The following is a 25,609-nucleotide window of genomic DNA, read 5'->3' on the forward strand; positions in this document are numbered from 1 at the left end:
TTCCACCAGCAGGTGCATGCAATTTCAATTATCAATAACAATTTTCATTATCTACCTGCTTTTGTGAAAATTTCACTGAAAACTGTAACAGATATTATGTGACTGGAATTCTGCTTTCCTAGAGGTTTTAAAAGCCACCGATTTCATTTAAGGACCATAGCAGCTTCAATATCTTGGTAAATAAAGGCACAGATATTATCAATACAGCAAATTATAAACCAATTTTCACACCATCATTTATAAGAAACTTTGTTCAATACATGAAACTGTGTATAAAATATCTGGAGCATCCCAGTTACATGGATCACTATGTATGTCATAGTATCAGATGACACAAAATTTCAACAATGCAAAATTTTGGTTGCGCTCTATGTTTACCAATCACATTTTTGGTCAAAAAATGAGCACGACAAGCAATGGACAACACATTCCATACATTCTGAGCAAGCAGACATGTAAATAAAATTATGACACAGCAATAAACACAAAAAGGAACAACTTCCTGTTAGACACGCTAAATAGATGAATTAAAAAGTAGGGAACAGGATACTTTATAAGCACAGCGTACAGGCAAGTAAGTGTACACACACACACACACACACACACACACACACACACACAAAATATTGATTACCTTTTGGAATTAAATTTTCCTCCTTTGGCTGCCAAGACACAATGGTACAGGAAATAAGCTGAAAAGGAGAATCAATCCTTATTCCTTACATAACATAGCCATAAGGAAAAGACTATACCTTCCACAACCCCATTCACTTTTCACACTTCCTTTACTCAACTCCTTGCCTATATACCATTCTTTCAAGTGAATAGCAAAAGTGTAGATCACAAAGAACTGAAATTATCTGAAAATGTAGGAAAGCTAAAGAAGAACGTATGAAGGAAAGAGACAGATGTAAGGGAAACAGAGCAATAAAGTCATTGCACACAGACTAATAAACAATCATGTTAGGAACACAGAACAAAGACCATAATGATGAGTCATGGAAAAGGTAATTACATACTGGAAGGCAATAAACATGTAAAAAGACGAAAACAATACTTAGAGAAAATTTCTCTTTCCCCCCCCCCACAAAAAGTTAGGCCAACTGAAAATGAGGACAATGTACAAAGACAATAGGAGTATTCCAATATTTATTTCCAAACTTCAAAAACCTATGCATGCAGTCTGCAGAAACAAACTGCCCAGGTTTTAATGAAATGCCATTGGGTCTCTTACAGGCATCAGGCCAAAATAATTCTTATGCTCTCAAAGGAAGTACAATCAAACATATGTGAACATTGACTGCACAATCAGTCCAGTATCACATGTATAAAAAATATTCAAGTGAATACTTTGTCAAAGAATGGAAAAGAGAACACAGTAGATTACAAGAGGCCCTGTGTGGTTTTAGAATAAGTAGTGACAGTTGAGAAACAGTTGTAACACTGTGATTAATAAAAATGCGGATTATTTCGACAAAGGAGGGGAAAAGGATTTTGATAATATGGAATGAAATAAAATGTTTTCCATTCTTAGGCAATGTTACAAATTCCCAGTATACTGTCAGTTGGTACAGAAAGCAACACAATCAGAAAGAAATAATTAATTTGGTTTATAGCAGCAATTTGCTTTGCCTACTGACAAAGCACATCATCAGGTCATCCCCTGCCACATAGTTGTCAAACCTTGCTTCCCAAGTGTCAAATCATATACTGTATGTTTTACAACTGTACTGTTAGCCCCCAAGTCCAAGACTTGCTTTGTTGGTGCTCCACAATTTTCGCAATTTTGACTGATTAACTAAAAAGGCAGACTTCCAAATTTTCCTTTGTGCGAGACCATGTTTATCAGATGTGTGTGCCAATTCAAATTTCGAAATTCTAATATTTTACTGTTCAAATCACTTTTGTATAATATTTCAGCAATTGTGTCAATATTCATGCATATTGTGATACGTTGTGTATTTTCAAACTTTTCCAATTGGCGTAAAAAATCCATACTATATCGTCTATTGTAAACTGAAGTTCGATTTTTAGAAACTTTTGGTAACACAATCCTCATTCAAAAACAAATGTTGCCTACAAATATGTATATTTTTGAGAATTTTCAGATGCATGCAAACGTTTATTTTTGAGAATTTTCACAAGTTATGGGTGTTCCACTTAACTTACTTCATAGCAAATCAGTGTTTGTGATCTATAGCTGCTGTCCAAAGAATCATTCAGCCTATATTTCAATATATGTCAACATCAATAAATGTAGATTTTTGACAATTTTTTGATGTTATGAGTGTTGTGCACAATCTATTTTGTAGTAAATTGTAATTTGTAATTCTACTCATACAAATACCTGGTATTGTTCCCATAGCAACCTTCAGGACAAGAATAGGTTAATTGCAGTGTGCACAGAGGCTAAGAGTCATTCTTCCCGTATTCCACGTGTATGTAAAAGGGAAAAAGTCCTACAAGCTGGTACAGTGGAAAGTACCCCCTGCTATGCATTTCACAGTGCTTTGCAGAATATGGCTGTAGAGGTAGATACTTGACAAGCAAGGCTGACAATTGTGCACGAAGGGGGTGGCCTAATGATGGTACTAGGTACCATAACCGTTAGCCAGTAGGCAAATAAAACTGCGGCTATAGACCAAAGCAAATAATTTTTTCTCGGGCAGTTTGACACCACATACAGGGATAAAAGGGCAATCTATTCTCTTTATGTGTAGCAGCCTGGAATAGACAGCACTAACAGAGTGATGCAAGAGCCCAAGAAGCAGTAAAATTGTAGGGTGGGTTTCTCATTGTCGCCACTGATATTTAATTCGTCTATCAAAGAGACAATGAGTTACATAAGAGTCTATCTTGAAATAAGAGCTGTTTATAGGAGACAGAAAAACAGAATGATATGGTTCACTGACTACATATTTAACCATTTAAACAAAAAGTAAAGCAAGGTAATGGCGTGCACAAGTGGACGTGCTGCATGGCTAAAAGTCTGACAAGTACTCTTGAAGAGGAACAAGTTTTACTATCTAGGAAGGAGAATAGATAAAAGAAGAAGAAAGAAAAAGTAGCGAGAATTTTTCACATCAAAGTATCTATTCACAAAAAAAGTTAAATATAGATCTTGAGACCAGAAAAATAATCATGAAGAGCTATGTTTGGACCACAGCTCTGTATGGCCACAACACATGATTAGTGAGGATGACAGAAACAAATTGATTGGAAATAAGGTACTACAACAGACTGCTGAATATCTGATGCACTGATATAGTTAGAAATGAAGTCCAATAATGGGCCAATGAGGAAAAAATGTAATGAAGAATATAATGAAATAAAGGGAGACAGAATGGCTGGGCACATGTTTAGCCACAAGCCATTACTGGACACTGCAGTCTAAGAGATGTTGGAAGGAAAGAGTCACAGGGGCAGGCCTAGATATGAGTATGTGAGGCAGATTGTTGTTGATGCTGGATACAGTTATTATGCTGAAATGAAGAGAATAGCTAGCAAATGACATGGAAGGTGATCTGCCTCAAACATACATCAGAATTAATGACCAAAAGAGCATATCATTCTTGTCATCTGATGGCAGGCTGATAAATCAAATCAATTGACCAACTTTAATTATTTTTAAATTATTTTCTTCTCTTCTGATACTTCCACAATCTTTTAGTTTTATCATCATCTGCAAAATTTCACAGTTCATTACAAATTATGTTGTTATGAATACTAACCTGCTGAACTGTCCTCTACTGCTACAGCTGTATCAATGGAATCCTTATTGTTGTTATTATTTGAACTACTGTTAAGTAGCAAGCTAGGATCAAGGCTACGTGTCATCAGATTTCCTGACATAGACACTGTCATCCCTGAATTTACTTCAGGTTTTGTCATCTGACAACTGACAACCATACGATCTGGAGAATGGTGTCGTTCAGTTACAGGCAGACGAGATGTATCTACGCAAAAGGAAAAATGGAAGGACAAATCAATATATTGTCAGCGTTGTTTTTATATAATAAAATGCCTTGAAACATTTACGATTAACACAAAAATTAATTTTTGGTCGCAATTAGTGTTTACATAACTTTGTAAGAACAGAAAATATAGGAGAACTTACTGCTGCGTAATGCAGTGGTGCGTTGTGGGAAAATACGTCTCCTTGCAGCAGGAGATGGAGCAGGTGAAGACTGGCTCCGATGAAAGCTGGATGCATTTCTCCTCAATCCACTACCTAAACAATGATCACAGTACAAATATACCAGCAAAAATTTTATTACAATTTACACTAACAAGCTAAAATATAATGATCAACTGCTTAATAGCGTGGAGGTCCATCTTTAGAATACAATACTGAGTAGCATGGATTGGGAAGTTGAAATGCGTCAGCCTGTAGTTTCATTCTCAATTCAACACACTTAAGCCACCGATACAATAGGTCTAATCCTTGAGACTGGGCATGGATTGCAGAGGATTTCCTTTAATTTCTCTTAACTCTGAAGTGCATGCTTAATTCATTCTGTTAGTTAGTGGTAGTGGAAACATGGTCATCACAGTTTCAGTTCTCCTTGGCCTGCCCTCAGCAAATGAGACAGCTGGCTGGTTGTATGTTAGGGGGTTGCACGTCCTGCGAGTGCCTCCCACTGTCACAGTCACTGCGGCAGAGGGTGGTGTGCATCCTCAACAAATCAGCCACGCTTGGGAGAGAATGCATTTGCATGCTGCGTTCAGTGAACTCGCCCTGTCCTTGTCAATTGGCAAATATGAATACAGAGGTTTCTCAAAACAAATCACCCACGCAAGGGCAGCACCTGCAAGTTGCTAGAAAGAGAAGTTTGGATAGGTTGGTGTTTGGAATCCTCCAAAACAATCAATGCCAAACCTTCTAGAACAAAACCATTAGGAGGTTTCAGATTGGCAAAATAAAGTGTGCGGGCTCAGTTTAGCCAAAATGGGAGTTTTGGTGGACTCACACCAAGAGGGAGCAGGTGAGTAAAGCACAGGACTTTCTTTGCTGGGAGATACACAAAGTGTTTCATCAGGAGTCATAGTGGACACTTCCTTGCTGGGAGACATAATAAATGGACTTTGCATTGAGAGGTGCAGAGAACGGTCTTCTACACTGTGAGAGGAGAAGGCAATTCATGAGCTGACGGACAGCGCCACACTAGCATCTGACCCTGCCTTCAACCTCACTGCGCCTCGCCTTCAGCAAATGATGTAAGTGTCATACCTACAGTGTATGAAATTCGTGTGGGATGATAGGCATTTTGGTTCACACTGATCAGTCAGTCACTGTGTGGTGATGATTCACACATGATTTTACTCTTTGGGGGTCCTACTGCTCTTTACTCACTACCATTCTGGTACAATCACCACCAACCCTCCAATTTTGCAATTAACAATTTCTTGTTCATACAGTCTACTTTACTAACATGTTTCCAGCCCTTTCCCTCTGAAGATCCACAGTTATCACAAGCTCATATGTATATATGCACTCATTCTCCCACAAATGAATATTTGATCATTGTTCTGAGCAATTAGAGGTCATAACAATAAATGTCCACAATTTGTAACCCTGTTTCATTACAGTACCTGACAGTACCCATAACTACTCAGTAATTCTTAATGTTCAGTCAGGGCGCACAACTATGGTTCACATGTCAGGACCAACCCATTCCTTCTGTTTTCGTGCACACAATTCCTGTACAGTCAGTTGGACAGTAGTGAGAGACTTGCACCTTGAGGGGGATACTCAGTGCATGTAAGTGGCAAAACAGATTGACTCAAAGCTTACCCCAGTGGCACCTTGCACTGTTTCTAGAGGTATGTGGCACTTGATGTCTATGCACAGGAGACACAATTCCCAAAAAATTATATGAAAGGGGTTTGTGGAAGCAGAGTTGTCAACTGACGGCAACCCATATATGTTCCTTGGGTTTAGATACCATATTCCTCAAACCACTGTACCACGATTATGGCCTTGTGGGGTGCTATTACTACTGGAAGATGCTATTACAGTCAGAGAACGCATCAAGCCTGAATGGATGCATGTGATCGGAATGTTCATAACGTCCACAGCTGTCAGGGTGCCTACTATACGTGTCACAGGTCCCAGCCTGTGTCCATGGGAGGATGCATGTTTCAAGCAGCCATTTGTGTGGAAGACAGTATTTATGGACCTAAGTATCAACCCGTTATAACAACAAATGTAATTCATCCAGCCAGATGAAAGGTTTCCATTGATACATAGTCCAATTTTGATGATCCCTTGCCTGTTGCGGTCATACTTGGCAATGTCATTGGGCCATTATGGGTACACTTAAGGGACACCTGCTGCTAACCCCATGTTTAGCAGTAAGTGCTGAATGGAATGCTCCAAAACCCTTGTGCCTGTATCAGCATTGTAGTCTGTCATCAGATCTGCCACAGGTTGCCAACTATCCTGCTTTACAGAGTGGGTAAGCCATTGACCTCAACATTCTGTGATGAGGTGTGGAAATCCGGTACCTCAGCATTTTGCAACATGGTGTGGAAATCCGGTACCTTGTATTCTGCACATTGTCCTTCAAACATTTACCACAGAGGCCCACAACAGATGCATGTTAACAGCAACTAGCTTCGCCACTTCCAACATGTTCATGTTCACTCCAGGTGCTGCGACATGAGAGTCTACCCATTTTCAAGGTCATTATCCAACAGATTTCTCAATTTTTGACCCATAATTAGAACAATTTCCCATTCATCCCTGGTTCTCTTACATACTTTCCTTGCCACATTACATGCCTGAAATGTCACCAAGCCCATCAGTGTAAGTATATTCATTTCAGTAACACTGCTGTAGCGTTTTCATCAATTATTTTCTACCACAAAAGCTGTCTCATATGCAGTATATGACCAGTTGGCAAATACCTAGGAAAACTAATTTTTATCTTTGTCTTTCAGAGAACTACATTGAATATACCTGCCATAAGCTCAGAACTATCACTCCCAATCCAAAGGAGGGGGTAATGATGGGAACATAAAATCAATATACCTTGGGGATGGAAATCAGCCTGGGTACAATGAGGCCAAAGAAAATGATTAAGCAAATAATTGTTTCAAAAACATTTCTTCTCATACACTGTCACATTATCAGAGACTAACTAAACAGCAATTTAGTGATAAAGGATTGGAACAGTATAAATATCATGTCTTGCTTGTACACACAAACATTCACTGTAATGGACTCAACTCTGACAGGGAAATGTGAGTAAACCAAAACTAGCCTTTCTAGGGGGGAGGTGGTGGGGAACAATTACTCACATGAAGGGATTTATGAACTTCGAGGAAATCCTCTAAAATATGGTGTAGAGCTTTTAACAACATCCCAAATCTAAACCAATGATCACAAAAAGAGTTCAAGTATCTAGGAATCAATTATAATAAGAACTGCAAATTACTATAGAAGCACAGGCACATTATTTTAATACACTAGCAAAGTCTGCAGTACATGTGTTTGGCAATTCCTTATAAGGGTATTAACTTACAAGAAGTTCCCTTTTATACTTTAAACAAAATATTTAGCTTAATATAGATAAAAATAAATATTATTATTATTATTATTTCTTTACTTTCTCAGACGTTAAGTCTGGTTAAAAATGGAAAGTGATGCGGAACTTGATCAAGTGTCACTTCCTTTTAACTGTATAGTATGTGTTATATTGCATTTAGGAACTTTCGGGTAATTGAACATGTGTCAATAATTACAGATTTCTGTAGTTGTATATATAAGTTTGGATGTAGCTGTGTTGCATTTATGTACTGGTGGATATTGTGTGGTATGACCTAGTGGATATTGTGTGGTATGACTCCTTTAGTTGATAGTATAATTGGTATAATGTCAACTTTATCCTGATGCCACATGTCTTTGACTTCCTCAGCCAGTTGGATGTATTTTTCAATTTTTTCTCCTGTTTTCTTTTGTATATTTGTTGTATTGGGTATGGATATTTCGATTAGTTGTGTTAATTTCTTCTTTTTATTGGTGAGTATGATGTCAGGTTTGTTATGTGGTGTTGTTTTATCTGTTATAATGGTTCTGTTCCAGTATAATTTGAATTCATCATTCTCCAGTACACTTTGTGGTGCATACTTGTGTGTGGGAACGTGTTGTTTTATTAGTTTATGTTGTATGGCAAGTTGTTGATGTATTATTTTTGCTACATTGTCATGGCTTCTGGGGTATTCTGTATTTGCTAGTATTGTACATCCGCTTGTGATGTGATCTACTGTTTCTATTTGTTGTTTGCAAAGTCTGCATTTATCTGTTGTGGTATTGGGATCTTTAATAATATGCTTGCTGTAATATCTGGTGTTTATTGTTTGATCCTGTATTGCAATCATGAATCCTTCTGTCTCACTGTATATATTGCCTTTTCTTAGCCATGTGTTGGATGCGTCTTGATCGATGTGTGGCTGTGTTAGATGATACGGGTGCTTGCCAGGTAGTGTTTTCTTTTTCCAATTTACTTTCTTCGTGTCTGTTGATGTTATGTGATCTAAAGGGTTGTAGAAGTGGTTATGAAATTGCAGTGGTGTAGCCGATGTATTTATATGAGTGATTGCTTTGTGTATTTTGCTAGTTTCTGCTCGTTCTATAAAGAATTTTCTTAAATTGTCTACCTGTCCATAATGTAGGTTTTTTATGTCGATAAATCCCCTTCCTCCTTCCTTTCTGCTTAATGTGAATCTTTCTGTTGCTGAATGTATGTGATGTATTTTATATTTGTGGCATTGTGATCGTGTAAGTGTATTGAGCGCTTCTAGGCCTGTGTTACTCCATTTCACTACTCCAAATGAGTAGGTCAATATTGGTATAGCATAAGTATTTATAGCTTTTGTCTTGTTTCTTGCTGTCAATTCTGTTTTCAGTATTTTTGTTAGTCTTTGTCTATACTTTTCTTTTAGTTCTTCTTTAATATTTGTATTATCTATTCCTATTTTTGTTATTATTATTATTGTTGTTATTATTATTATTATTATTATTATTATTATTATTATTATTATTATTATTATTATTATTATTTTACTTGGAGAGAATATTCTTGCTGTTGTCAATAAGCAAGTACTGGTTTTACTATGAACACTTGACTCTAATTTCTTGTTAGTCATAATTTTTCCCAACTAATGCCTATATAAAGTTATTTAACAACAGGTTAATATGCTGCTTCATAAAAAGTGCCCTTGAACTTGGGTGAAAAGTGAAAGCGCACGCGTGTGAACATTTCTGGTTGTCCTGTTGGTGGCATTATTCAGTTTCTCCACATGTATTTAAGATTGTGTCAGTAATCGATACACTGTGCTGAAAGCAGGAATCAACAATTAAAATGGACTCATATATTCTAGGTTGTTTGTGTTATAGAACAATGGAAGTAATGATGGTTTTTAAAATTTATTTGTCGTCTATTATATGAATTACCGTTTTAAATACAGATCAAATGTTTCTTTTAAATTCATTTGCTTCAGAAAACAATGAAAAAATGTGTTTATAAGAAGAAAAAGGTTACATTTCTAGAGATGTGTAATTGAACACTCTGCAATATAGTATAACAATGTCAATTGCAATGCACAAAATATTACCATCATTAGTTGCCATTGGCGAGGCAGTGTATTCCACTCTCCCAGAAGAAATAAACCACCAGTCATCATAACACTTTCAAAATAATACATAATATTAATCTGTGAAACTACTTTTAGCATTAATGATCTTCCCTCACAACTAGCCCATGATAACGAAGAAGAACCACATACAAATTAACACAAGACAAAAATAATCATTTTAGATTAGATTAGATTAGATTTACTTTCATTCCAATTGATCCGTAGTGAGGAGGTCCTCCAGGATGTGGAACATGTCAGAAAAACAACAATACATGACAAATATTTAAACTAAAACAAATAAGCTAATGTACCATTCCACAGGTCCCAAGTGGAATGATCGTCATTTTTTAATGAACACTAAGAGTCATTTTACAAATACTATTGCACTGAATTTAAAATAAAAAAGTTTTTTATTTATTTATAAGGTAAGAAACATGTAATACAACTACTGTAATACTTATTTACAATGAATTTACAATGAATGAATTGATAATTCTAAAGGTATCTTTTTCTTATAAGCTGGATAACAGTCATTTGTCACTGCCTCTGAATACAAATTTTCTCTCTCCCAGTGACAATTTCATGTTCTGAGGTGTAATTTTTCTTGCTAAGGTAACATATAAAAATAACTCATGGATAAAATATGACATTATGAACTGAAAGTACTAACACCGCAAAAATTTCTGATACAGGAGATGCTTACCATTAGTCAGCTGACTTCGCAGTTGCTGCTGATGCTGATGGGCTTTGCTCAATATTAAGCGCAGTTTACGGTCTTCTTCAGATTCTAAGTTATCTCCCGTAAGTGGGCATACAGATGCTAGGTACTGTGTAAGAGCTTCATGATCCCCAACATGAAACTGCCTTCCTCGCCCTTGGGAGTATAGCCATTCTGCTTTTAAACTAGCACAAAAATGATTACTGTATAGTATCAATAATGCTTGTTACAAAACTTATAATGTGCTGAAATTGATCATTACTCTTCTTATGAATACTAAATAGAATGCAGTGTTGTTATTTCCCAGCTACCACCTGTGATCGAACAGCGGAGAGGGAAGTTGCATAATTATTTTTTTGTAGTTTGATTCTTAATTTCCTTGTGTGTTTTGGTATTTAAGAAGTGTAATCTCATGTTTTAATAACTCTTAAGTGTAGATTCATGCAGTCTGTGGCAAAATTGTCATTTCTTTTGAACGGCCAGCTACACAGCTCAGTAAAATGCCTCTATTGGTTACACATCAGGAGTGTACCAAGTGACTTAATTAGCTTTCTCTGTGTGCTTCTATGGTTTACTACTTATGTCAGACCTGCTAGGATGGATAGGAAGTGTGTGTGTTGTATGTGGGTGCAGGAGAAGCTAGCCGCAGTTCACCAACAGCTGAAGACTCTTCTGGCCATGGTCAGCCATCTTCAGGTTGCTGAATTCGAGTGTAGTGGTGGCAGAGAGTATGACGCATCACATGGAATACCTCAGATGTCCCTTGTTTTTCTCAAAGACTCTGCTGCCGAGGCACCTTGCAGTGTATCTGCCAAGGGGATACGCCTTCACCACAGAGTGAGTGGAAGGTGGTAAAGCTTTCGTGTTGCTTGAAGTGAAGAGTCAATGTGAAGTCTGCCCACCCGGTGCTTCATGTTCACCCTGTGAGTGAGCAGGTGGCTGCTCACTCAGCAGGGAGCAAGCAGGCACAAAAGAGGAAAGATTTGTGAAGATGTGGATGAGAGACTGATTGTGGCTATCGAGCGTCAGGATGCAGTCGTCTGCAAGTTGTGGCTCAAGTCAGCACAAATTATATTTATCACTTGGCTTCTGAGGCCATCCTCAGTTTGTATGGGTAAGTGGTGGAAGTGGTGATGACTGCTGGCCTTGTGCACAGGGTAGAAGCAGAGTTCTAAATTTGCAGCACCACTCCCAAAACTGATGGGGATCCTTTGATTTGAAACCGAGTGGAGGGGCTCAGCTAAAGGCTGCAAAAATTCAACAATAGGGCTGGTTGCCAATTTCTGGACCTGCGTTATGGGATGGAGAATTGTCATTGACAGGTTGGAGGTGCACCACACAAAGGAAGCAGAAGCTTGGATATCACAGTATTTGTGGAATGTTCACATTATTATTATTATTATTATTATTATTATTATTATTATTATTATTATTATTACTATTATTTTGAGGCTAGATGGTAGTTTGAACCCCTCTGACGAATGCTTGCCAGTGGATACGCAGAGAGCACACAAAGTAAGGACACTAGTGATCCAAATTTTAGCAGTAAACTGCCAAAGTATTTGTAATAATGTTCCTGAATTTATTGGCCACCAGAAAAGCTGTTGTGCTCAGTTTATTCTCCTAACTGACTGCTGACTGAAACTCAAAGTAGAAAGCTCTGAAACACTTAGCAAGGCATGGAACATATACCAAAAAGACAAATTACAGGCCATACGAGGCAATTAGGATGAGGACAACCGGCAGATTTCATATTCCTAGACTCCTGAAAGCACTTTACACAGTGCCCCACTGCTGACAGTCAATGTAGGTACATGCATACAGACTAGGTTTCCAGATATGCGAGTGGCTCAAAGACTTCGTAAGTTATAGAACCCAGTACATTGTCCTCGAGAGTGAGTGTTCATCAGAGACAAGTGTATCATCAGGAGTGCCCCAGAGAAGTATGACAGATCTGTCCTTATTCTCTGTATACATAAATGATCTGATGGACTTTGTGAGCAGCCGTTTGCTGATGATGCTATGAAGGCGTTGACGCTGAGTGACTAGTAGGATAACAGACGACTTGGGACAAAATTTCTAGTTGGTGTGATGAATGGAACCTTGTTCTAAATGTAAGTTAATGTTTGAATACTGCATTAGGAGTGTGCTGCTCAACACAGTCATGTGGATTACATATCTAGGTATAATGCAGCAAAGCGATTAGAACTGGAACAAGCACGTAAAAACAGTAGTAGGGAAGGTGATTGGCCGACCTTTGTTTATTGGGTGAACTTCAGGAAAGTGTTTCATCTGTAAAGTGCTCTGTGTGAAACACTTGTGCAACCCATTCTTGAGTACTACTAAAGTGTCTAGAAGCCCCATTATGTTGAATTATCGGAAGATATCAAAGCAATTTGGAAGCTTGCTGCTAGATTTCTTACCGGTGGGATTTATCAGTGTGCGAGTCTCCCAGTTTCTACACTGGAAGCACTTTTTTGTCACCAACGCTACCAATCACACTCCATCTAAAACTAGTATTCAGGTACTGAACCCTACCTGACCCAGTTCACTTTTCCAATCAATCTTGACCCACTCCCACTGCCCCATATCACCCCTTGTCAACATCCCAGAAATTACTAATCTCAAATCTTGCCTCACCGTCACTCCTCAAATTCTTCAATATGGAAACAAACTACGCATCTGAAGAAAGAACTGCACTCCACCACCAAAAATGGATTCAGACTTCATAATCCCACCCACCAACGAAGGTTCCAGAACTGTGTTTGTGGTCTGTAACTTGACGCCTTCTCTATGTGATGTGTCACAATCTATTCTTTTCATACTGTTATTCCATCCTAGATTCTCTATTATTACATTACTTGTACAAATATGAATGATGCATGAATAGAACCATTAACTCACTGAATTTGCATTTTACACTCTACAAATGTTCTATGAGTGCTCCTCTGGTCACATGAGACAAGTTCAAGCAGCAGTCAAGTTTGTTCCGTAACTTATGCAGAAACATCTTGTCACTGGTGCTCATAGCAGCATCAATTAGATTCTCTGAGATGTTTCAGTGTTCTTAGCAGTTGGGATACGTAAACATGGTCCTGAATGTATCCCCTAAGAAAAAAGTCGTAATTCGACCTGAGGTGCGAAGGGAATGGACCACATCATCTTCACCACTATGCCCAATCCAACAATGCGGAAGTTTTCTTTTAGGCAGACACAAATGTCAATGTTCCAATGAACCAATTGGGAGGGGGGGTCCCCCATCTTGTTGGAAGATGCAATTCTTGGGCTCAGCAGGCAGTTGTGGAAACAACCACAACTGGTAGGTACAAGTTTACAGTTCTACTCATGCACCAATCATTTTTACATGTAATACTTTGGAAAATACACCGTCCATCAACTACAAGTTCTATAAATCACTGAAAGTGTGATAACAATCACTGAACCTTATGATTCCAAAAAATCTGTTCAGTTGCCACAGACAAACCTGTTATAAATCACAAGTGACCTATTCATCAAACTGGATGTAATTCTAAATCATCATCCAAAAATTAAGGGGGGAACATATTTTGTCAATCCTATAAAAATGGGGGGATGCACATGAGAAGATTGAGGGGTGCATGGCGAATGGGTAAAAATGCACAGGGGAGTAGGGGGTGGGAGCATGGTAATTTCTTTTATGAAAAGAGGCATCAAAATACAACCAACAAATATATTTGTTATATGTGTAACAGTATTTTCAGACTCACTGAAGAAGACAATTTTGGTAGTATCCAAATGGAACAGTTTAACTTAAAATAAAATTAATGCACCAGCAAACATAAAGCAAATAAAACAAAACACTTTTTTAAATCTAAAAACAAAGATTCTGTAACTTACCAAACGAAAGCGTTGGTATGTTGATAGAGACAATAACAAACACAAACACACACACAAATTTCAAGCTTTCGCAACCCAAGGTTGCTTCATCAGGAAAGAGGGAAGGAGAGGGAAAGACAAAAGGATGTGGGTTTTAAGGGAGAGGGTAAGGAGTAATTCCAATGATTTGTGTCTGCCTAAAAGAAAACTTCCGCATTGTTGGATTGGGCATAGTGGTGAAGATGATGTGATCCATTCCCTTCGCACCACAGGTCGAATTATGACTTTTTTCTTAGGGGATCCTTTCGTCTTTCCCTTTCCTTTCCTCTTTCCTGATGAAGCAACCTTGAGTTGCAAAAGCTTGAAATTTGTGTGTGTGTTTGTGTTTGTTATTGTCTCTATCAACGTACCAATGCTTTTGTTTGGTAAGTTACAGAATCTTTGTTTTTAGATATATTTTTCCCACGTGGAATGTTTCCCTCTATTATATTCAAAACACTTTTTTATCTATACATAAATGTTTACAACTCATGTTGGAGTATAAAAATTACAATGTAACACAACAATTTTATTCTTACCTTTCAATGGCATCCACTACAAAGCCATCAATAATTTTTAAGCTCATGCACCAGTTTATGACAAATGGACGGTAATCAAATCCACTTGACTCCTGTTAAGGAAAACTTTTCAATGTAAATCAAAATGTTGACAACTTTGCAACACTCCCATAAAGAACTCTTCAAATGGCTGATAAAACAGTTGCTTCACTATTACTGACTATAATTACAGAGTGATGTACAGTGTTCTGTAGACATACTGAGTCTCCAATTACTGTGAACAGTGCGAGTTCATACAGTCGTATACCAAAATTTGACATTCCTGAAGATCATGACAGCTTCTATTTACCTCTTGACTGTGTCTTTATTTATTAGCATAGAGATATTTTTCATAATCAACACAAAAATGATGTCAAATTAAGTGAGCTATAGTCTAATTAAAATTACTTTTTAGATGACATTAGCTATATTCCAGTGCAGTACTGTCAGCACAGATTGATCATCACTGCCCACTGCATCCCGTGGTAGTTGAACAGGTCACACACTAGGCCTTAATACCAGTTTACAATTGTACACGGCATTATAAGAACATAGCAAATAAGAGAAACGTTGTTGCAACACACTGACAGTGAGGGAAAATGTGTGTGTGGTGTTGACAGTTCTCATTGGAGCAACTTGGTTCCAAGTACTGAAGAGTCAACAAACAACTACATTTAATCAGACTACTAAACCACTTTTAAAAGGAAGAAAAAGTCTGAGAGAGAAAAAGAGAAAGAGAGAGAGAGAGAGAGAGAGAGAGAGAGAGAGAGAGAGAGAGCGATCAATTTCAGCAGTTTTGTTACAATATTAAATCTAGATTGTGAATGTTATTTTATCAGTGTAGGATGCTGTGAACTCCATGGTCGTTTATGATATTTGGTGAATGTTGCAACCAGCCACAACTACTTTCTGAATGTTTTATTTTACTGCCATAGATGTTTCAGTTGTTTCATCCGTTCCACAATACATTCCAGTAGATAGTGGTTCATTTTGTAGTGGTCCGTGTAGATGTATATGTTCTTGAATTGCACCACAGTACACATACTGTAAAAAAGTTACTGTTGCACACTCCATAATAATGTTAAAATGCGCGTTGAGCATTGCACAAGTGTTACACACTTGATGCTTTTCTTTACAACTGTAAAGTGTCACCTACACCGAAGTGTCAAAGTGACACACAGGTAGATATCAATGATATGGTATTAATATTAATACACTCTTAAGCCACCAATCAGGCAGGTGGTGGAAGTGAGTGGAGAGGTGTTTGCATGAGGAGGATCGAAATCCTGAATAGGTCTGACATGCTTCCTCATTTCTGAATGATACAGACCCTATTGTTTGATCATGTGCACCTGTACGACTGTTTGCAGCATGATTCAAGCAACCTGCACTATCTGCATCTTAAATGTGCAAGGCAGATTTGAAGAATGCTCCATGGATGCGAGGCTCCTTTTATTGCCCACGAGGTCATTGACCCCAAATGTACTGAGCACCTCTGGGATGCCAGTAAGCTTCAGCTCTGAGAGTCAATGAGTCACAGTTGAGCAGTCATTAGTAAGGGTGATAGCCTAACACTGTGTCTCATGGAGTCCGTGCCATGAAACATCTCCAGTTGAAGGGAAAGTATTGCCAGAGGAAAATCATTGGGAAGGTATTCATTATGAGTAATTAACATATGAAGATGGGCACCCACGAAACACTCAACTGCCACTTTGGGAATATTGTTGGTTAGTGTGTGACCCTCACCAAGTTGGAGTCAATAGCAGCATTGCTACATCTTTACGAGGGGGAAACATTAGAAAAACCAACACTGAAACCACATTAACACATGATTTTAAAAAAGCCTGCATTCCAAGATGAGCACAGAAACACGTTATTTTGTGCCGTATATATATCCTATATGGTGGTAAAATTTGAGCAATTCGAGCTCAGGTAGATGATTATCGACAATCATCCTTTCTAAACAACACGTGCATACGGAATAGGAAGGATATAACATAATACCGATATCCTATGTTCTCTCCTCCATACACTACTCAATGGTTTTCAGATTACTACAGTACATTATCTGGGTTTGGTAAATACAATGTATTCCAAGCAGAGACCATGGATTTAGAAGGTCGTAATTTGTATTTAAAAAGGTGCAACATAATAATACAACGACATTTTTGCTATACATAATCCCATACTGGCAGCACAGGGGTGTTAGGGTCAAGTAAAGTAAATGATAGTCTTGGTGCTATCCCTTTTTGTAAAAGTGAAGCACGAGTCCCCAATGAACAGAAGTTATCGTGATAGAACACCAGACATCAAAGTACAACGAATCTAAATATATGGATACAAACAACATTTACAAAAAGTGTGCAACATATGAAGCAAAAGACTTACATAATCAGTATCAAGAGGGCTTTAGTCATTAATGAACACTACAAGTACGTGGACAGTGTTCCTTCTGGATGTAAGTAAAGTTTAAGTTGTGTGCCTCTATAAAGTAATACCATTTAATTATGTATTTTTTTTTCCCCACCAACAGATATGATCAGATACTTTAATTTTTAATGTAATACAGTAAATGTCATCTGACTATAGTGAGCTCATATTATCAACACATCTATGAATACCTTATGTGACTGCTGCTTAATACAAAGTATGCCAACTTGCACAAACATTCTCTTGCAGGATAACATACTGCACTGTAGCCAGTAAATTAAAGAAAACTAGGAGTTTTAGATTTCATGAGATAAAGTCACCTTCAAATCAAAACACAACAAAAAACACTTGCCCATCAGTTTCACACCCCCTGGAAAGTAGCCTCGTGTCATTCTCAAGCTGTTCAATGTATGCTAGCCCGTAATCTGACACTGAAGTCTTATCCAAAATTATAACGCTCCACCAATAATTTTCTTGAGAAATTACAACAGGTAAAAGTACATAAAACACTGTTGAGAATATATATTTGGTAATTTGAAAGTTAAAACCCAGGATTGGTTTCTCAGAGTATTGATGTCTTGAAACCCCTCCTCGATTCTAAGCACTATTGACTGACATTCTAACCCTTGCATCACTACCCACAGGGATCAAAGCAAAGCAATGACAATCGTTCAGCACACAGTCTGTACCTGCGTTAAAACATGCTGGAAGAATCTTTGTGCAATTATACAGGGTTAGGTTGAGACTGGAAACAGCAGCAGAGTGTATTTGGGTATCAAAAGGGCCATTGGGCCCACCTGTAAAGAAGACTGCCCCACTTAAGGAGATCAATGGAACAGTCATCACAAATTGTAGTCAATAATTGCAACGATGGGTGAAACACTATTCCAATCTCTACATACACCTGCTCGACATCAGCCCAAGAGCAGTAGGAGACATTTCCAACTGTCAACTTGCCACGAGCTGGATGTTGTGCCTACTAAGCAGGCGCTTCAGGCAGCTGCTGCATAGCTTAAATGCAGAAAATGCCCTGGTAAAGACAACACAGACACAGAACTTATCAAACTGACTGCTTCTCCCAGTGTTCTACATTTTATTGAAATGTTGGACTGAAGGGTATTATGCAGCAGGATGTATGTGATGCCAATATCATTACTACACAAAGGTAAAGACAATTGTGGTGAAGCTATTGACCTTATGGTGCTGGGCAGACTGGAGAAGCTGGCTGACTGATATGACCTTCACACACTAACAAATTCAGGAAAACACCATGAGCAGAAGACACTATTGTTCATTGCTTTCACTGACCTAAATAAGGCATTTGATACAGTCAGGAGGAAGGGACTGTATACTAGTGAAGACAACCACAGTTTTTCGCAAGAATATGGAGGGTGCTGTGGTATTTGGAGGAAGCGCACCAGATCCTTTTCTTGTGCAAAGAGGAGTCCTTCAAGACTGTGTACTGGGTATAACCTTGTTTGTTATATTCTTCTTATTAGTTCTCAAAGTCGCTTTCAGCAAAACAAACCAGGACATCCATCTACACATCACGGCTGAATTAAATTTTTAAATCTTGTTACTCAGAAGATTTGAGATGAGGGGCACTCAACATCATGGTCATCAGTGTGCTGACAAAAAGTCAGCATGCCAATCTTGTGGGTGGGGACGAAGGCTGTCCCCACATGCGGAGCAGTTTATAGTGTATTAAAGTCTGCCTCCTTTCCCCATCAATTTTAGGGATGAGGCCTGACAGTTCACAAAATTTTACCACTCTAGTAAAACTGCAATCAGTATCGGCAAGGATGGTGGACAGATCTCCATCGAGACTGAGAGATGCCCTAATATCAGTATATAGGACACACATTACCAAAATCCGCTGAACTGAAAGCGGCACACCACAAACTTCACAGAGTGGTAGATTCTCCCACCAGTGGAGGAAGTCATTTGTTAAAGGGCTATGTCCAATGTGCAGCCTGGCAAGCAGAACCTCCAGCCAATAGTGAGGCTGGCATGAAGTCCACCATGGCTATGAGTTCAATTTGAGCGACTGCAGCCATTCAGTCCCCCCACTGACGCATAACATGTCTGTCAGAAAATGAGATGATGGCATATTACGGGGTGGGACATTGACACACAACACCATCCCGACATGTTTCCTTGGCTGCTTTGTCAGCCATGTCTTTCCCTGCATCCTGATGTGGTCAGGTACCCACCAAAAGATCACCACCTTGTACGGTGTTGGAGCCGCTGAAATGAGTAATGGATGAGCTGAATCAACTGGTCTGCTGGATAAATTTGGTGATATGCTGGTAGTGCACTGAGTGAGTCAGAACAGACAAGAAACCATGTACAGTGATGTCTGTGAATTCTCACCAGTGCCATCATAATGCCATACAACTCTGCACTATAATTTGTAAATTGTTCCAAAGGACGCACTTTGAAAACCCTATCATGGAAAACAGTGGAACAACCGAGGACATTCTCTTGCTGGGATCCATCTGTATAAACAATGATAGAACTGTGGTACGTACTTAAAATTGACGAAAACAAAGTTGTGAAAGCGTAATCTGGAGTACAAGTTTAATTGTACTGTATCAAGCTTAAAATCCCTTTGGGCCTCTGAAGACACCAAGGTGGCAACATGTTCCATCCCTGGCTGTGTATCTGGTATTTGTAGGTCTGATAGATCCAGAACTTTGAAACAGTCAGTAGCACTTATCCCAAACGGCTTGGCTGCATGGGGCCAATTCCTTAACAGCCTTCAAAGTTGGGTTGGACCACTGCACTAAACGTCAATGACTGAGGTGACACTGAGTTTTTCAGTGCCTGTTATCACAGAAGGACACATCGCCAAATCCAGAAAGGTGTTTCACTAGCCTCTGCACACAGACTCTGAATTGGGCTGGTCCGAAAGGCTGCAGTCGATACCCGAATGCTCTCATGGTGGATAGTGTCCAACATCTTGATGTAAGAAATACAAGCTGATCCATAGACCACTCTGCCATAATATAAATGTAATCAAACAAATGCCCTATAAAACTGCAGGAGGCGGGACCTGCCAGTTCCCCACATTCTTCCGCTAAGGTATTTCAAAATATTCATTGACTGGAAGCCCTTTGTTCAAACGTCTTTCAGGTGTGGGAGCCAAGTTAATTTTGAGTCAAATAATAAACCCAACAAGCACTCAGTTTCCTGAAAACATAAAATATTGTCCCCCACTGTGAGCACTGGTTGCTTAAAACTTTGACAAGCACCGTTAAAACTGACACATTTAGTCTTCTATGGTGAGAACCGAAAACCAGTTGTCCTCGTCCAGAATTCCAGCCTCCTAATAGTCAGATGTAGCTGCCTCGTTATCATTGTAAGATCACAGGAAGAGTAGAAGATTGTGACGTCGTCGACAAACAAAGAGCATTTGACAGGGCTCCTGACTGCAAAAGGAATGCCACTGATAAACAAGTGACACTGAGTACACCGCCTGGGGGGGGACCCCATTCTCCAGAACATAGTAGTCACACAGGGCATCGCCAACGTGACAGCAAAAACGCCTGTCCTCGAGAAAGGATTGGATAAGAAGTGGCAGACATCCACATAGTCCCCATTCATGAAGTTGGTGAAGGATGTTGTACCTCCAAGTAGTGTTGTATGCTTTCTGAGGTCAAAAAACTCACACACGAAATGGTTTCAGTGTAAGAAGGACTCCTGTATCGCCGTCTCCAGTACAATTAAGTTGGCAAGGATGGAATGGTAGCGCACTGGGAGCGGCTCAGGTAACCTCGGGATTCAAGCAGCCAGATGAAGTGGTGGTTGACCATACATTCAAGAGTATTACCCATACAACTGGAAATGACTACAGCCCTGTTATTGTTAATAGGTGCTATGGTCCTTGCCTGGTTTCCAGAATGGAATTAATATTGCCTCCTTCCAAGTCGTGCGGTAATGTCCATCAAACCAGATCTGAGTGAAACAAGAGAGGAGCTGTCCTTTCGCTTCAGGGCACAGATGAATGCATGGCATAAATGATTTCAAAAGGTCCTGGAGCAGCATCTGTGGCCGCAGACAGAGCCAATTCTAGTTCCCACACGGAGAACGGAAGGTTGTAGAGTTCTTACGCGAGAAGAAATTGAGCTTCCTGATAACCACAGTCCAATGAAACAACTGAAAAGCAGGAGCTTGTCTGGATGATGCAGTGACAGTAGAAAAGTGTTCAGCCAAAAACTGAGCCACGTCTTCTAGCACATCCACCAAGACCTCATTACTTGACAAGGCTATAAGGGACCTGTACTGCCGTTGCCTGAAATCCGTCTTATTAATTCCCAAACTTGCGCACTGGCAGTGGACCAATTAATGGCAGTCGTGAATTCCTTCCTGGAATCACTCTTCTGTTCTTTTATCACTCGCCTCGCCTGTGCTCTTTCAGAACTCTAGGCATGAAGGTTTTCTGTAGTTGGATGGTGATTGATGATCTGCAGAGCTGTACGTCTGGCTCTGATTGCCAATCGACAGTCTTCATTCTACCCATGTACAGGCCACAGTCTGAGGTGGTTATTAGACTGGGGGATGGGCTCTGTGCCAGCCCATTGGACCTCTCATGGGATGTGGGCCACTGTCTCCTGTGCACAATCCTTTTGTTCAAAAATAGCCTGTCAACTGTACTGCAACCAATTTGCCTTTTGTATCATCCGTATTCGTGGTCTCCTGTCAGCCACCGTCCAAAGTCAGCAGATGGATCCACACTGAGAAGTGGTCACTAGAACGTTGCCATTTCCCACTGAACTGAGTCTGCAATAGCTGCAGAACAAAAACAAAGGTCAATGGCTGAAAAAGACCCTATAGCTGTGGAAAAGTATGTAATCTGACCTGAGTTCAGAAGGCAGATATTCTCACAATGGATGAGTCACTCAACACCTGAAGCAAGCGGTAGCCGAGCCCCACGCATATTGTGTGCATTGAAGTCCACAACAAAGAGGAATGGGGGGGTTATGGTTACATGAAGAGTTCTGTCAGTGTGCCTGCATCCAAAGTATCATGAGGTGGAAGATACAAAGGACATACTGTGATGTTAAATGGTGTTAGAACTTTCATGGTAACTGTGTTTATGGTCATGGTAAGAGAGACAGGAGAGGATTGGCATCTGAAAACAGCCACTCCACCTTTAGCTCTGTCTCCAGCAATATTATCCATCCTGTAGAGGTGGTAACCCCATAATGCAGGTGCGTCGGTGACTTTAAAATGAGTTTCTTGTAAGCAGATGCAAGACGGTTTCTCCTGTACCAGGAGCTGTAATTCTTCCAAATGTAATAGGTATCCATTTAAATTCCACTGCAACACAGAAGTCCCTGAGGGAGCCATTGTTTAGCAATAGTTGGTCTTTTCCTTCTCCCTCGAAGGCAGCAATTTACTGGGGAGGTCACGGGAAACATTAGCTAGTTGCTGTCTTCCCAGTTCCTCTAATTGGAAGTCCATATCCTCAAGAGCACAGTTCCCATCTGAGAGGGAAAGAGCTCACCAATCGGAAGGTTTAATTGCTACTTTCTTTGACTGAACTACTTTTCGAAGGACGTTTTCCTTACTTATGGGAGAAGTTGGTTACTTGGGCTAAGGGGACAGCTCCGTGGGCTTCTCATGGTGGGCGATGGTATGTGGCTTAGGTGGTGAGCCTATCGCCAACGGCTTCCGAATGATTTCTTGTTCAAGCGTAGTGTTTCCCCCACAGGCAAACTGACAAGTGCTTGTGTTTGTACTTTAATCTGTGGTCTGAGTTTGTTAGGAGGCATCACACTTGGTAATTGGATTCTTAAGGGCTGATGCAAAAGAAGTAGCAAAAACCGGAGGTTGCATAGCTTTGAGAGCTTTTCTAACTTCACCATAGGGTATGCATCTCTTGACTTTCAACTCCTGAATTTTCCTTTCCTCATCGTAATCCTCACACTTTCTGCTCCATACTGGGTGATACCTGGGGCAGTTTATACATTTTCCTTAGTGGTATGGCCAAATCTTTGACATTTGAAGCATCACATTGGATTAGGAACAAACAGGCAATCTTAAGATGAATACAGCCTGCAAGGATATGTTCAGGTAATTCTGGAATACTAAACATTTATTTTAATGTTGCAGATTTTTCCAATTTGCCTCATATACTTCTGCACTTCCATGACACCCATATTTTTCCATTCTTCACGTAACTCCACAGGGTACATCTCCATTATATCGGAGCAGGTAGTCACGTACATCTCCATTATATCGGAGCAGGTAATCACGCCTTTACTAAAGTTAAGGGTATTATGCAACTCAGAGTCGATGGGTAGTCACCTAAGGCCTTACATCCCAGAAGCATAGATACTTGGTTTGAATTAGAAGTTTCATCAACTAGAAGTGATACATTACCTTCCAATGCCTTGTGAATATAAAAAGGGGAGACCTTCTCAATAGGTTCCCACAGTTCTCTTGATTACAATGAAAGTGTTATGGCACACTAATGCCCTATTACTTCTTTTCGGGAGGACTGACCAACCAAGCTCTCTCTGATGAGTGGGTGTAGGTACCACCTGAGGGTACAACCATTCAGTCAGTAGTACAGGGTGTACAACAAGTCCGGAAAAACTTTCAATTATTTATTGCAGAAGAACTAAACATTGTACAAATGTCATACATATTGCATTTTGAAGAGAAACTCTGAAAGTTTTTTTACAAACATTCGACACGCAAACCATTAGTGACCTGGCAGACGTCAATATGGTAATCAAATTCTTGCCATATCCGTCCCAGCATGGCATCATCGACTGTGGCAGTGGCTTCCCGAATTCTCTCCTGGAGCTCTGCTACATCACATGGTAGAGGTGGTACATACACCAGATCTTCAGTGTGTCCCCATTGATCTGTCCCCTTCTGTAGCAAGACCTATCCACTGATGCAGCAGCTCCATGTTCAGGTACCCATGAGCTTCACGATGTGAATGGGATGGAGCCCCATCCTGCTGAAAGATGAACAGAGAGTCCGACTGCATTTCAGGCATCAGCCATTGCTGCAACATGTCCAAGTAGGAGTATTCAGTGACAGTGCTCTCAGCGAAGTAGAATGGCCTGTACAGTTTTCGACATCACAAGGCACAAAAAACATTTATCTTTGGGGAATCGCACTCAAATTCAATGCATTCATGTGGGTGGTTTGTACCCCAGATTCAACAATTTGCCTGTTCACTTTCCCATTAGTGTGAAAAGTGGCTTCGTCACTAAAAATTAAGCAATCAACAATGCCATCCCCACCCTCATTCAATTGTTGCAAGTGCGAACAAAACTCAAAACACTTGTCTTTGTCGTCATCATTGAGCTTCTGCACTAGCTCCAATTTGAATGGTTTCATAGACAGCTTCTGTCACAGGACTTTCCACACTGTCATTGGAGCCATTTCGAGTTCACGGGATGCACAACGCACCGATTTCTTTGGACTCATTAATGTCTCTCATATGCACTCCACATTCACTTCACTCACACTACGACATCCGCTTCTCTTTGCTGGGCACAAGCAACCCATCGTAACAAATTTGTTGTGCCAGTGGTAAATGGCCTTCCTTGTCAGTGGCTTCTTACCGTACTTGGGGCTTCTTACCGTACTTGGTTCTGTAGTAGTTTGATTACATCATTAAACTGGGATCCCATGAGATGCTAGGGATAGGGAAACAAATGTCCAATGACTCACAGCCCTGCATGCCTGAGCAAGCCTTATACAACCGGGGTGTAGGGGGGGGGGGGGGGGGGGGAGACTACAGTTTTTTATAGAGGTGTGTAACTGCTTTGTAGTCCAGGCGGTGAAATCAAGGGCCCCTTCTCGGAAACACACAACATTTCATTGCTGCACCACACGGTGGTCATCGAAGCATGCCCGGAGCTTACGGTAACAGATGACTTGCGACACTTACCAGTCCCCAGAGCTCAGGAAGCCAGGTCGTAAAAACTGTACCCAACAACTGAAAGCTGAGGCCCCCCACAGAGTTGTTACTCAGATCCAAGTGCCATCACAAGGACTTATTTGCTAGCAAACTTTTATTCGCTGCCAATGTAACAGTCATAGCACATATCCAAGATGACCTCCTAAGGTTTACACACAAATCTGCTGCTGCCTGCAACATCGTCCCCATGCCTTCAACGTAAAGAAGACTGATTATGGTGCAAGGATACACAGATATGTCTACATAAAATTAGATAGATCCTTGTTGAAAGCAATAGAAAAATTCTGCTAGCCTGGTTCACTAGTGTCACACGATCTTTCTCTGCACAACAAAAAAAAACCCAAGAATTGGAACAGCACTTTCTGGACGGTCTACACAAAAGCATGGGACAACGAACACCTCACAGTGACCACAGAAATGTTA

General features: G+C 39.9%; 1 protein-coding gene across 2 annotated transcripts in view; it reads right to left on the bottom strand.

The window, feature by feature from the left end:
• Window positions 1–25,609, bottom strand: part of LOC126412828 (centrosomal protein of 97 kDa) — a 196,741-nt gene that overhangs the window by 114,589 nt on the left and 56,543 nt on the right. For both annotated transcript variants that reach the window (XM_050082653.1, XM_050082652.1), the window contains 4 exons: window positions 14,791–14,874; window positions 10,343–10,542; window positions 4,118–4,231; window positions 3,732–3,956 (listed from right to left, as the gene is read on the bottom strand). In XM_050082653.1, the coding sequence (XP_049938610.1) occupies window positions 3,732–3,956; window positions 4,118–4,231; window positions 10,343–10,542; window positions 14,791–14,874 (623 nt within the window). The remainder of the gene's footprint in view (window positions 1–3,731; window positions 3,957–4,117; window positions 4,232–10,342; window positions 10,543–14,790; window positions 14,875–25,609) is intronic.

The sequence above is a fragment of the Schistocerca serialis genome, chromosome 7, assembly GCF_023864345.2.
Source record: "Schistocerca serialis cubense isolate TAMUIC-IGC-003099 chromosome 7, iqSchSeri2.2, whole genome shotgun sequence".
NCBI lineage: Eukaryota > Metazoa > Arthropoda > Insecta > Orthoptera > Acrididae > Schistocerca > Schistocerca serialis.